At 41.9% G+C, this 14236-nt stretch overlaps 1 protein-coding gene across 1 annotated transcript in view; it reads right to left on the reverse strand.

Annotated features, from left to right (window-relative positions):
- Window positions 1–14236, reverse strand: part of Col14a1 (collagen type XIV alpha 1 chain) — a 180041-nt gene that overhangs the window by 123017 nt on the left and 42788 nt on the right. The window contains exons 6-9 of the mRNA XM_013348949.2: window positions 8320–8475; window positions 7360–7479; window positions 5284–5448; window positions 203–364 (exon numbers count right to left, since the gene is read on the reverse strand). Coding sequence (XP_013204403.1) covers window positions 203–364; window positions 5284–5448; window positions 7360–7479; window positions 8320–8475 — 603 coding nt within the window. The remainder of the gene's footprint in view (window positions 1–202; window positions 365–5283; window positions 5449–7359; window positions 7480–8319; window positions 8476–14236) is intronic.

Here is a 14236-nt window from a genome sequence, read left to right on the forward strand (position 1 = left end):
CATGTGCACTCTGTGTGTGTGTGTGTGTGTGTGTGTGTGTGTGTGTGTGTGTGTGTGTGTGTGTGTGTGTGGTTAGAGACATGTGAAGATGATGACAGACCTGGGCATATTGTGCTGCACACACCCACACCCACCGGCCCTCCCTGTGCTCCTCACCTTTAATCTCCGCCCACATCCACCGGCCCTCCCTGTCCTCACTCACCTTTAATCTCCCTGTCCTGCTCTTCCACTCTGGAGCACACAGTCCTGGTCAGGCTCTCCACTACTGTGTGCATCAGGTCGAATTCAGCAACATTGTAGACGTGAGTGCTGTCTGGCTCAGAGGCGATCTCCTGCAGCTCATTCAGGTCAGCATTTTTAACCCCTGCCATTGAGAGTAACAGGGAGGATGGTGATCTTGATGCTACACTAGGAAGAGCCACTCTAGGGGAGCTGATCAGTTTTCACCACAGCCAGAGCATCCTCCACTCGGATGGCTGGCCTGCATTGTGTGCCCAATAGCATTGAAGTGGATCAAGAAAATGGGGCATATGTACACAACAGAATAGGTTTTCAGCCACGGAGGAGAATTATGTCATTTACAGGAAAGTTGATGTAAATGTAGATAATCATATTAGTTAAGTCAGTCTCTGAAAGGCAAATGCTGTAATTTTTTCTCATTTATTGTCCCAGCTTTTAGGTACATATATAAAATCTTATTCATAAAAAGCACAAACCAAACTTTTTAAGGGAAGAAAGGAGGCTCATAAAAGGAGAAGGGGATGGAAAAGGCAGAGCAGTAGGATTAGGGGTTATACAGAATGCACGGTATTTATTCATTTGAATGTTTTTGTTTTAATCAAAAAAGAAAAACTATGGTGGAGTATGATGGCACACACCTTTAATCCCGGTACTTGGGAGGCAAAGGCAGGCAGATCTCTGTGAATCCAAGGCCAGCATCGTCTACAGAGTGAGTTCTAGACCAAATAGTGCTACATGGTGGGACTCCATCTCAAAACCCAAAGAAGAGTGTGAGAGTTGTTTCCTGAGTAATCAGCTAGTGATTTTGCTCAGTACACTCCAACAGGAAGGTAACTGGATAAACTGGATATAACTTCCGTATTGCACAAATATTACAGAATCAAGAGTAACTAAACTAGTACTGAAATTAAAAAAAAAAAGCCGGGCAGTGGTGGCACATGCCTTTAATCACAGGACTCAGGAGGCAGAGGCAGGAGGATCTCTGTGAGTTTGAGGCCAGCCTGGTCTACAAGAGCTAGTTCCAGGACAGACTCCAAAGCTACAGAAAACCCCGTCTTGAAAAACCCAAACAAAAACAAAAACTATCAATCTTTAGGTTTAAACTTCTACAAAGTCAGTTTATTTACATTCAGAATCATGCTTCTTATCTCAGCCCTCAGGAGGCAGGAGAACTCTCATGAGTTCAAGGCTAGCTTGGGCTACATAGTGAGTTCTAGGCTAGCATGATCTAGAATGTGAGATACCATACCTCAAAAAAAAATAAAATTGAGAAAATACTGCTAGAATTCAAACTTTATCTATATCACCACTTAATACAGAGCTAAACCAGAGGGAAACATGGATGAAGAGATTTTCTAATGGACTCAAACACAATTTACTGCCCAGTGACTCTGCAGATTTTGATGGATCAAATAAGGAAGTTGTGTTCCTTCCACTGTCTCTATTGAATTCCATCACCACAGGTCAAGCAGAATGCTGAGTGTCTGGAAGGTGATACCCTAGATAATCCTCCACTAGCTTAATTCTTCTACATAGACTCTCTTTACTGGATGAGAGACTTAAAGAATTGTGTATCTGAAGTTTCTTGCCCGAAGGACTTCTAGAACACACGACTGTGTCAGTATCACATTGATTGCGTGCTGAAGCAAGAGCTTCGTGGAGAGACTGCTTTCTCATGCCGGGCAAGTCTACACTTGATGAAATGTGCAACCAAAGATTCTGTCTCTCTCCCCTCCCATATCTTTGCTTCCCCGTCTTCATGAATAAAATAGTTGGACTATTTAAAATGCATGGAAAATAAAGGCAGTGGCGGCAATGACTTGGAAGGAATTTGTGCAGTCAGGAGTTCTGTTCCAGTCTGCTTTGCGTCCCAGAGTTCACCACAATGCCTGGCACACAGTGAAGTGAGTCAGTCCTGAATAACGCATTCTATAGCCCACGATCTCAGCAGCTCGTCTAAGAATGGATTATCGGCATTTTCCCTCTCATTAGCCGCTCTGAAAATGCACTGTTCAACTTCGGCGTAATAAATGTTAATGCCTAGCACAAGCAACTGAATCAGTTCCCAGGACCAAAATGGTCACATAGCTTATTGCCCTTCTATGATCCAGGAGTATAATACTTAACAGTCATACTTCTGTTCTCAATTTCAGTATTTACCATTTCCTACTGTATGGGTACCTATGACTTGTGGGAAACACCTATGTGAGGTCCAAAGATTCAGATGAGGGATGCAATGGGTACAGCTGGCTCTTGAAAACTGGTATGAGATGCTTCCTTCAAACCACTATAATACAATACTCACAGACAAGCAAAATAGCAAGACTATAAAAATACTTAAGCAATTTTGAATATGATGCATTTTTAATTTTTCCCTAGAGCCTCTTTTATCCTCTCTTCTACGGATGGAAAAATGCAGTTATGTTTTGAGCATAACAGTTGTATGGCTCAAAAACAATACCCCCTGGGGACTTGAACAAAATCTACTTCTCCTAGATGCACCATTTAAGAGCATCTTGGCTTTTCATGGCTGATAGCGCCATCTTTGAAATAGTTTAGATCCCTAAATCGTTGACAGAGGACTTGGCAAGTGTCAACACTGGGCAGGGTTGTGGGAAGGAGAGGTGATGGTACAGTCTCACCCTCCAGTGACTCACTGTTTAGAGAGGTTGCAGGGAGTAAGAAAAGAAGAGATGAAGACAGTCAGCAGTTTCTGTGGCTAATGTCAGAGGCATCAAACGCTAACAAGCCATCAGTTCTAGGCCGGCAGGGGTGGCTCACACCTATAACCCCAGTCTTCTTAGAGGCAGGCAGATCTCTGAGTTCAAGGACAGCCTGGTCTACGGAATGAGTTCCAGATGGACACAGAGAAGCCCTGTCTCAAAAAAAAAAAAAAAAAAAAAAGCTGTCCTCCTGCTGACTCAGATGTTGAACACTCAGCTCCTTCTCCAGCATCATGTCTGCCTGCACGCTGCCATGCTCCCCGCCATGATGAAAATGGACTAAACCTCTAAACCTGTAATCTAGTCCATATTAAATGCTTTTCTTTCTAAGGAAAGAAGTTCTTTTAAAAAAATGATCAATCAGCAACCTACTCTACTATATAAAATAAGAATAAAACGGTGTAAATAGAAATCTTTTGAGGTCTTTCTCTAAGAAAAAAAAATGTATCAGCACTCATAAAGAGGTTCTGTCCATAATGGGTCTGTCAGTAGTTCCCAACACTGAAGAATGTTTTCAAAGTTCAGAGGTACTTTGTACAGGAAGCCCCGGCTGGTGTAGAACTCTCTATATGGACTAGGCTGGCATGGAACATACAGTGATCTGCCTGTCTTTACTCCTCAAGTGCCGCAGTCAAGGGCATACATCGCTGTATCTGAGCAAGTTTTTTAAAGTATACATTGTTAGACACCTTCACCCTAGCTATTTTGATTTAGTAGGTACGGTAATTTGGATAAAATGGCAGCCATATGCCCATAGGGAGCAGCGCTATTAGGAGGTATGGCCTTGTAGGAGTAGGTATGGCGTTGCTGGAGGAAGTGTCTCACTAGAGATGGACTTTGAGGTTTCAGGATTTCAGCTGAGGCCCAGTGGATCACTCTTCCTTCCTGCTGCCTGAGGATCCAGAAGTAGAACTCTCAGCAACCTCTCCAGCACTATGTCTGTCTGCATGCTGCCATGCTCCCTACCATGACTATAAGAGACTAAACCTCTTAGCTGTAAGCCAGCTACAACTAAATGTTTTCCTTTATCAGAGTTGTTGTGGTCACTGTTTCTCTTCACAGCAACAGAAACCCTAAGTCAGTAGGATGAAAACAGAAGCTGGGAGTCCATTTCAGTACTGGGTCCACCGTTATCTGTTCTGACCTCTGTAGAACCTGAAAGTATTCTCTTCTGATGAAGACTACAGAAAGGTCATAAAAAGACTCAAGTATGTTCTTGATAAGCATATCTATATGAGACTAAAGATGGACAACGGAATAATTCACCATGTAAACTGTAACTAAGTGGGTCACTCATAACAAGAGACTTTAAGTGTCTTCAGAGCCCTGTTGAGAGATTTGCTACCCCATTTTGACTAATGTTTCTGTGTCTTGGGAATCAGGCTGTTGTTTTGCTTTCTGCCAAAGTTTATTGGTCTCTACTAAGCAGAAGTCCTTCCTCTTGCCAGGGAAACTGTAAACATTTTAATTGAAGGCAAAGCTTATTGTGTAAATATTTTGTAATTATGCTGGATCTGTTGTATATATCCTTTTTCATAAATGATAGCTTTCAGAGCGCTTGATTCAAGTCAGCGACACCACACGTCTTTAATAGCTGCAGGGCCCTTAATTCCCTGAATATGTGGGGCGTGATTTCCTCTCGTACAACTAGCAAGGAGACAGCTACAAACTGACCCTGAAGAGCAACCCACGACTGATGAAATGGAAGCAAATGGGGCCCTATCTTTAGCACTTCACTATATGTAACAAATGTGACCCTAACTTTAGCACGTCACTATAGGCCTTTTCAAAAGTTTTGTGCTCAGTATTTGTCTCAAAGTTCCAAACACTATGGTGTTCGTGAGAGAATCACTCTTATTTTCCTTGTAAGGGAGCCGGACTCAGCTCTCAAGCCTGGTAGAGAGAGTGCTCTGGCCTCTGGCTTCCAAAGCAGTGCGTGTTGTATGTAGTGGTATGTACCCACGTCCACGATGGAAGCGGAACCATTAGAGACACATAGCAACATGCTGCAGCTGGGTGCGTTGGCACCTGTAAGCCCAGCACTTAAACTGAGACAGGATCACAAGTTCAAGACCAGTGTCCGCTAGTAGCCAGACCTGTCTTAAAAACAAGCAGGATTGGTTAGATGGCTGAAAGGAGAAGGGCACTTCCTGCCACGCCCAGTGAATTCCATTCTTGGGACTCACGTGGCGGAAGCAGAGAACTGACCCTCACGAGTTATCCTCTGGACACACACACACACACACACACACACACACACACACACATTAAATACATAAACAATAAATAAATAAACAAACATTTAAAAAAGACAGCATACCTATGGCAAAGAGCTCTACACCAGACTCCCGGAGGTTTCTGGATGGCGGGATAATGTCATCTTGGGATTTTCCATCTGTGATTAAAATGCCGATCTTGGGAACTCCACTCCTTGATCCTGCTTCAGGCTTAAAGCTGTTCTCAAAAATGAAGTTTAGAGCAAGGCCTGGGGGAAAGAAACACAAACCAAACATTTCTAATTAAAATCTTCAGTTTGGAAATCGTATCCCTACGCTGAGTAGAGTTAAGAGGGTTTTTATTAGGTCGAGGCCTTCATTCTCACAACAACCTGATAGCAGCTGATGAAAAGAAGCTCTAAGTTTAAAATCTGTTCAAATAGTGCTGGAGATGTGGCTCAGTGGTAGAGGCCTTGTCTAACCTGTAGAAGGTCCTGGGTTCAATCCCCAGGATCAAAAAAAAAAAAGACCTTGAATCTAGAATTAGGTGCTTACATTAATTTGGAGAAAATTCTCATTATTATTATTATTATTATTATTATTATTATTATTATTATTATTTCAAGCATTATGTCTTCCTCCTTCTTTCTTGTCTTTTGGAATTCCTGTTATCGTGTGTGTCTACACAGCAATTCTATAGTACTTGAATTTCTAGTTTGGAAGGTTTTTTCCCCCTTTTTTCTGTTACAGAGTTCATCAGGCTTAGAGATTCTTCATGAGTCATGGCCAGTCTACTAAGCCCATCAAATATGTTCTTCATTTGTTTTATAGTGAGTGTTTATTTGGTTTTTGTTCCCCTCCTACAGCTAGTATTTCTTTTGGATCCTTTAATTGAATTTCCATCTTCCCCCTTGTATGGCCACTTTGTTACTGCATATTGTCTACTTTATCCATTAAACTCATTGGTGCACTAAAAATAAAATAATACAAAATAAACCACATCTACATAAACCATGCATGTTCGTGCCACAGATATTTTTAATGTAAATATTGTTATAATAACCACTTATAATACTAGTGGGTCAACAGTCTTCAAAAGTCAACAACTAGTAATTGAAGTTTCAAATAGGGTGAAGACTACAAACCATTAATTAAAAAGACAATAACACTGAGTGTGATGACGCACACTCAGAATCCCAGCACTCAGGAGGTGGAGGCAGGGGACTGCTGAGCTCCAACCCTGCCTATTCTCCATAGCTAAATTGTCTCAGAAAAGGGAAAAGAAGGCTACAGAGATGGCAAACCCTCTGCAGTGGCTGATAGCCATTGGCTTCCATGATGGCTTCATTTCCTTCTAAGTTTATTAAACTGTGAGCCACATAATCCCTGTATATATGGAGTCAGGAGGTTGGCAAAAAAAAATCTATCAACAGTTAAAGGTTACTAAATAAAGTGGACCACAAATTAATTCAAAATCAAATGTGTAATAAGGAGGGAACAATGGCACACACCTTAAATCCCAGCCCTGGGGAGGCAGAGGCAGGATGATGATCTCTGCAAGGTTGAGGCCAGCCTGGCCTATACAAAGAGTCCCCAGCCAGCCAGGGCCACACAGTGAGGTACTGTCTCAAGTAAATATAAATAAATAGATGCATAAGTAGATGAATAAATGAATAACATGTAAGGAATCCGACATGCTGCTGGCACTCGCCCATGCTACGTCACGCAGGGCATCACTGCAGCCTTACTTCTGGATGCATAAAATGCACACTGCGCTGCATGTACCACCAAGCCACACAATGCCCATGAATGCTGCCAACACCTGCGTTCAGATTCAGGCCGATCGTGTGCTAGGAACTGCACTGTTTTACTAAACATAGCAAGCTCTCTACTTGTATAGAAAATGTAGCTGTGTAACTGTGGGAAACAAAGAGTTTTTTCATGCTTTTCTATCATCATCCTCAGAATCTAAGTATAAAATCATTATGGCTTTGAATAGAAGTGGAGTAAGTCTTAATGCTGCTTGATTAAAAAAAAAGTCATCTAAGAACTTTTGATGTTACATGGTAAAAAGAAAAAGAACCACTATGCCACCTCTTAAAAAGGAGCAAAATAAGGTAATATGATACTTGCTCTTCAGCAAAATAGTTCGCTAAGAATGTGCATTGAAGAAAACAGACCTGTTAGGGTGTTTCCTCCTTTGTAGGGAAGGCTTCGGACCGCGTCGATCACTTCATCTTTTGTGTTAAAGGCGTTCAGGTGCCACTCTATTCTGGGGTCCCCACTGTACTGTGCCAAGCCTGGAAAGAAGGAAGAGAGAACCGGAAGTTACCTGCTGTGCAGGATCACATGACCACTGGAGAAAGCAGGATGACCTATGGTGTAATCTGCCTAACACTCTTCTCTTTGCCTGGTGCTGTGCTTCCAAAGAGAAGCCCTGACGTCAGAGAAAGGAGTCTAGTTGGATGTGTCTAGAAGTGGAGGGAGTTTACATATTTTCTAGTTCTTTGGACGTTATCGAATACCAAGGTATTTAGTATTTAAAAGCAAAAAGGCCGGTTGTGTATAGATAAAAGGTCTAAATTTATTTGCTGTCATTTTATTCTCAAAGGAATGATGTTCTTAATGATTACTTAAAAGTTAGTACTTTTTATAGAAAATATACTATTTAATTGCTTAGACTATGACACAAAGATTTACAGGAGGTTTTTTTTCTCTTTTAATTATAACTAGAATTAATTTGACAAAGATTATAATGTCAAAATATTATGTCCAGCTTTTCAATTCAACATTTCCCTGGACTTGGCTGCTTCTTTTAAACACAGATGGCTGTTGATGAATTCTTATGCAAGTGATATTCTAAAGCTTCATTAATATCAATAGTAAAAGGGAGGCTAAAAAGAGAATTAGTGTATTCAATAGTCAAGTGAAAGGCATCATGAATGGGAAAATTTAGTAGGGATCATATAAAATTGCTAGGGAAAAATATTTATTGATGTGAACATGTGCTTTCAGGAACAACGGTGTAGTTGATCCTTCAATAACTTTGAAAGCAGCTTTGTAAAGGGTTTCTGAATTTCGGAAGAATCTTCCCAGACATTTTGCAGTAGCAACTAGCTTCTATGGCCCATAAGATATACCAATCCGGGTCTTCTCTGAGCCCACGTTGAACGCTGTGACCAGGTTTTCCAAGAAATTCCGCACCAGCCTGAAGTTGAATCTCCCGATACTCCACGACCCATCGACCAGGATGACAATGTCAGCGATGGCTGGAGTCTCACAGAAGAATTTTATCTCTGCAAAAAGCGCAAACCACAAAAGCACACACGTTACTGTCAGAACCTTTCAAAGTGTGAGTAGGTTTCAGCGCCATTCAGACAATTTAGTGCTAAGAATACAATAAAGTTCCCATCAGAGCTGCCATCTTTTTTATAACTCTTGCCTTAAATGCATTCTTCCAAGGAAAAAAAATGTAGTAATGTTTGGCGGCAGACCCGAGGGCTCTGGAAATAGTTAGCAAAGGGCTGTCAGGTTCAGGCCAACCTGGCAACTCAGCTGCTGTGTGCTTTAGAAGGAGGTGTCTGTACAGAATCTTCCAGCCTTGGGCTTTGGCCTGCAGAGTCTTTCCAGGAAAGGTCTCAACAGTGTCAGTTAGGGCCATCCTCCCAGGATGGGCAGATGGCCAGGAAGTGCAAAGTCTACTCTCCTGCCCTTTGCTAGATAAGCCAAGGCTAGGTATATAAAAATGGCGCAGAGACCTTTAATTAAGTATGATGTTCATTTGGAAAAAGAAAATTGAGGAAGGGTTCAAGGGCTTCCCCAAGTCTGTTTTGTGCTTTGTTGTTAGTGTTGTTGGTTCTCATATTGCTTCTATGTGACAAATAGATTTCACTCCTAAAGATGAGCTAGGTAACTGGCTTTCTCAGCAGTTCAGTTAGTACTGCACAGAGTGATCGAAAAGGGAACCAGGTTTTTGGCACGGTCCCACCCACCAGTGCCTGGCCATCAGGGATGGTACCCACCCGCTGCAGAAATGCTGAGAAAGAGGAGAAACCTGTCTTCACAATCACTGATGGTTGCCTGAGGAAGCACAGGTGATCACGTGAAAGCCCCTCCGCTCACACAGAGCCAAGATGGTGGGGTAGTTTTAAAGTGGCTTATAAATCCTTGAAAAAATATTATGGCATTTTTAGTGTCTTAACTGGTTTTGCTTCTTACTACAGTTTACCCTTCATACTAAATAAAATAGGATCTTCATACTAAAATAGAAGAAATTTTGTGTGTGTGTGTGTGTGCGTGCGCACACACATGCACGTGCGCACGCATGCACATAAGGTCATTCTTATTAATTTTAATTTTTGTCAGACCAGAAAAATACCAACTTGGTTTATGTTTTAACATTAAAATGCCAACATAACAATATTTTAAATATAATTTGCATATTGAAAACCAAAAATACAGAAAATCACAATCAGAAAGAACATGAGCCATGGGTGAGATGTGCTCACTGACACAACACTGGCAAGACTTGGGGGCGGGGGGGAAGAATGCTACCTTGATTGAATTTCAGGTCTGCCACACAGGAGGGAATTCATATGGAGTACTGTAAGCATGGTCAAAACCCATGGTTAGGAAAGTCATCAGCCCTGGGGGAGAACCCATTGGTGTTGTTTTACTGCGCAGTCATGGTGTCAAACTGCCTTCTAAATATTCGTGTTTCTAGCCATAGATTTCTGCTCTCTCATCCTTGGTTGGGGAATGGCTAATGCAGAAACTCTTACCAGTTCAAAGTGCAGATAATAACTGAGGATGCGTGCTCAGCCACAGATGGAGCATCTCTATCAACCACCCTCTCCAAGGCTCACGGAATATCATGGATGAGAGGGCAGAAAGAACGTAGGAGTCAAAAGATGGGACCGTGTGCTGTGAGATGCTGTCTTCTGGAAATGGCGTGGCAGTTATACACATAAACTAATAGCAGTTACGATCGCCTGCACATGATAAAGCCAGTACAAATTCCAGCGTTAAGTGGGGAGGGGCTCCCATTTTCTACTCCTCGCTGAGGAATTGCTGACAGTTGGTTAATGGCTGCTGAGGAAGGTAGGGTCACTTTGGATGGGTGGCCACTGGTAGGTTGCCCATACCCCAGTGGTTGGCACTACTCCCACGTGCAGAGGAACAGCACTAATTGGATTCAGTGGGTTGTGACAAAAGAAATGAATTTGGGAGAGAGACTTACTGAGGAAGGTGGTGGCTGAAGAGGGAGGGGAGGGGGATATGACCAAGATATATCATCATACATGGGTACGAAATTTTTTAAACCTGAGGAAACAAAATGCTTTTATCATCAAGACAGCTGAACTACTGTGGCTGACAAAAGAGACAGGCAGTTGAATAAATTTGTCTTTGCATCTACCACACCACATTTGCTTAAAGGAGCTGGATTTTTTTTCCAGACATAAATATGCATGAAAGACTGAGATTCTTTTGCCAGATGGGGGAAAATGTGCTTGCCAAGGGAATACTCCAGCCTTCATTGTGGAAGCTCAATAGGACAACTCAATCCAGAGCTATCTTTTACATTTTTGGCCCTAAATTCCCCTTATTTAATAGAAGAAAGATACCAGCTCTGCACTTAAGACTCCTCCCCTACTGGAACTTTAAAAAATCTAAACTAGATACTACCACAATCCATGGGACAGAAATTCCTTAAGTTTTGGTCATAATCTGGGGAAATCGTTATCTTATTATGCTTTGAGAACTCATTTTTATTAGTTGTTAAATGAAGAACCCCTAGCTCCCAAATGGTGTGGTTTTGTTTCTTTCGAAACTGCTAGAAGTATTGTTCAATAATTGAGGAAATGTACAAAAGATTTTTCTAGAATTTTTCCTCTTGCTTACACATTCTTAGGTTTCCTGGATGCTTGTTTTTTCAGTGCTAGAGGGTGGCCCAGGGGCCACACCCATCTGAAGCAAGCACTCTCTCACTGAGCTATCTTCCCAGGCTCAGAAAAGATCGTAGGCTGAAAATCCCTTCTTATCCCCAAGAGTGGGGAAGCTTAACTTTTCTATTTCAAAATGATTTCTAATAAAAAAAAATCCTCTCAATTAAGCTCACTCATAAATAAATTAAATCTAGGCCCAAAGAATAATATAAAATTGATTGACTGTAAGTCAAAATATTGATAACTTTAATGATACTAAATCTTGAAAAGTTGCTCACATAAACAAAAACACTTTAAAGAGAAATTCAAAAGCCACGCGTGGTGGTTGACACTTAAAACCACATCATTAGGAAGTCTGAGGCAGAGGCTCAGACTTGGGGCTCTAAGGGGAGACTGTCTCAAACAAACAGAAAGAGAAGAAAAATGATAGATTACAAGCAAGAAGAAACATTATACATTGGGGAAATGGAAAAAGATAACTTTCAAGAGTAAAGAATCAGGAGCAGACACTTTAGACAACAGGAAATAATGACCAATGAGTGAAAAAAAAAATGTTTAATTATCTTAGTGATCCAAACAAGATCATAGTGAAACATAATGTGTTCATTCAACTGGCAAAAATTAACAGATGTATTGCCACTTACAATTGCCCTAAAGATGGAAATATACTGAAGCATGTATTTGCCAAAACATGCATGGAAACACTGGTGAAGTTAGAAAACAGCAAAGGAAAGCTGCCACTAACATACATGTAGAGCCTTCCTGTGTTCATAAATTGGAATATTCAACATAATAATGATTCAATTCTTTTGAATTGATCTGCAGATTTAATTTTATTCCCAGCAAAATCCCATTAATGCACACCCTGATTTGCTTTTCATGGATAAAACACTGACCAGAACCAACTTGGGGGAAAAAGGGTTTATTCCAGAATATTGGTTCCAACCCATCATTGAGGGAAGACAAGGCATGTGAATTCAGGGCAGGAACCTGAAGCGGAGACCATGGGAAAACACTGTTTACTCACTATCTACCTTGGCTTGCTGAACTAACTTTCTTCTATAACCCAGGTCCACCTGCCAACAGTGAAGTTGCCCCTCCCACATCAATCAGCAATCAAGAAAACAAACAAACCAAAGGCAAAAACGGTGCACACAAAAAAAAGCCTGTACACCAATCCTATCAAAGCAATTTCTCTGTTGAGATTCCCTCTTCCCAGGTATGTCAAGTTGACTTTGTTGTCTCTGTGGGAAAAGCATAGCAGGGCAGAGCAATTCATGTCATGCAGGCCAGGATAGGCATTCAGGAAAGAATCAACATGATAGAGCCCAGAACAAGACTGCCCCAGTGACCTACCTCCTTTAAGGCAGCCCTGTCTCTACTGTCTACGTTTGGGCTCCTCCCAACCATGCCATCATATTGTGAACTCATCAAGGAAGTTATCTATTGATTAGGTCAGAGCCCTCTCCTTATTTGATCACCTCTGAAATCACCATAATGGACATTCCCAATAGAGAGCTGCAGTAAGCTCTTGGATGCTTCTCAGTCCGATCAATACAAAATTCAGTCAGTCGCCACAGCATCCTTGATAGGTGATCTAGCACAACGCTCCCCAATATCCTCTTCCTAGCCTGCTCTTTGCTCTTTCTGTAATGTCTTACTTCTTAGAAAAACTGTGCAGAAATGAGTAGTGATTGTTTGATGTCTGTTGTGTTTTATGTCATTAATTCTGACTGAGCTATATTATGTGTACCTACACACTTGACCAAACATTAGCTTTTATGTGTTTATGGAAGTGTTTCTTGGTGAGACAGAAAAGCAGATTGCTCTGTCTACTGAGTTTGAGCCTCACTTAATCACCTGAACATCAGTACCCGAATAGAGCCAAAGACAATGGAAGAGGGAATTCCTGCCAGCTGACTTGACACCCTGGGACAGCTGTGTTTCTTGCCTTGAGCTTGCTGGGTGTTGGTCTGGAATTGGTGCCACAAGCTCCAGCCTTCCAAAATGAACTAAATCTACAGCATTCTTGTCTCCTGAGTCCCCAGCTTGCTGACTGCCTCCATGATTTTGTAAGCCCATTCCTTATAAATCTCCTTCCTTACAAATGTCTTTTCAATTAAAAAAAAACAATATCCATCCTACATGATAAGTGTTTTTCTACTTCACAGAAAAGAGATTAAGTAGCTACAGAGGGGTAGGAGCTCTGCCCACTCCCCCATACACTGAGAAAATGGAAGGTCTAAATTCAAAGATAGGCCTGACTATAAAGACTGGACTCCTTAGCCAAATACACTTCGAATACTATCACAAAAGAAATAAACCGAAAGAGACAGACAGAAAGAGAGAGAGATGGAGAGAGGGAAAGAGGCAAAGCCGACAAGCTGTGGAGTTACGCAGAGCATGAAATCAAATCTATCAGCATTTGTGCTGTAGACGGCCTGCAGTGCGTACAACTTGGCAGAATGTGCAGCCCCGTCGCTGCACCACAGCCAGGAGAACACTGCAGCTGCCACTCAGAGCTCGGATCATAACAGAAATCGACAGTCCTATAAACAGTACAGTCATCACATGTCTCCCCGCTCCGAGGGCCTGGGAGAAGGCAGCTGCTTCCATAGTTAAAGGGCTGTCAACTTGGAAGGGGGATCAGAAGCTTCTGTGTGCTCGCAGGAGTCTATGGCTGACAGACTTCAACTCAATCATACAGGATGTCTGCTCTGGGGAGCCGTGGCATCTCTGTTTAACAGACACAGACGGGCTAGCGGTGGTGGTGCACACCTGCAACCACAGAACCTGAAAAACTGAGGCAGGAGTCTTCCCGTCAGCTGAAATCCCAAGATTACTGCTCTCTCCCCGGCCCACAAAACAAAGCTAAACCGTTCGTTTTGCTTTTCAAAGCTTTATTAACTCTACTGCTCTTGACTCGTCCATATGTAGACCTCACTTCATGCCAATACAGTTATTATTCTTGCCCCCAATGACTCCCATTTTACCCATTCACTTTTCACACACACACACACACACACACACACACACACACACACACACACCCCTTATCCGCCATAATAAAGATATTGAAAATCGATTGGAATTCCTTTGAAAACACATGGTG

The sequence above is a fragment of the Microtus ochrogaster genome, chromosome 15 (genome assembly GCF_000317375.1).
Source record: "Microtus ochrogaster isolate Prairie Vole_2 chromosome 15, MicOch1.0, whole genome shotgun sequence".
In the NCBI taxonomy this organism is placed as follows: Eukaryota; Metazoa; Chordata; class Mammalia; order Rodentia; family Cricetidae; genus Microtus; species Microtus ochrogaster.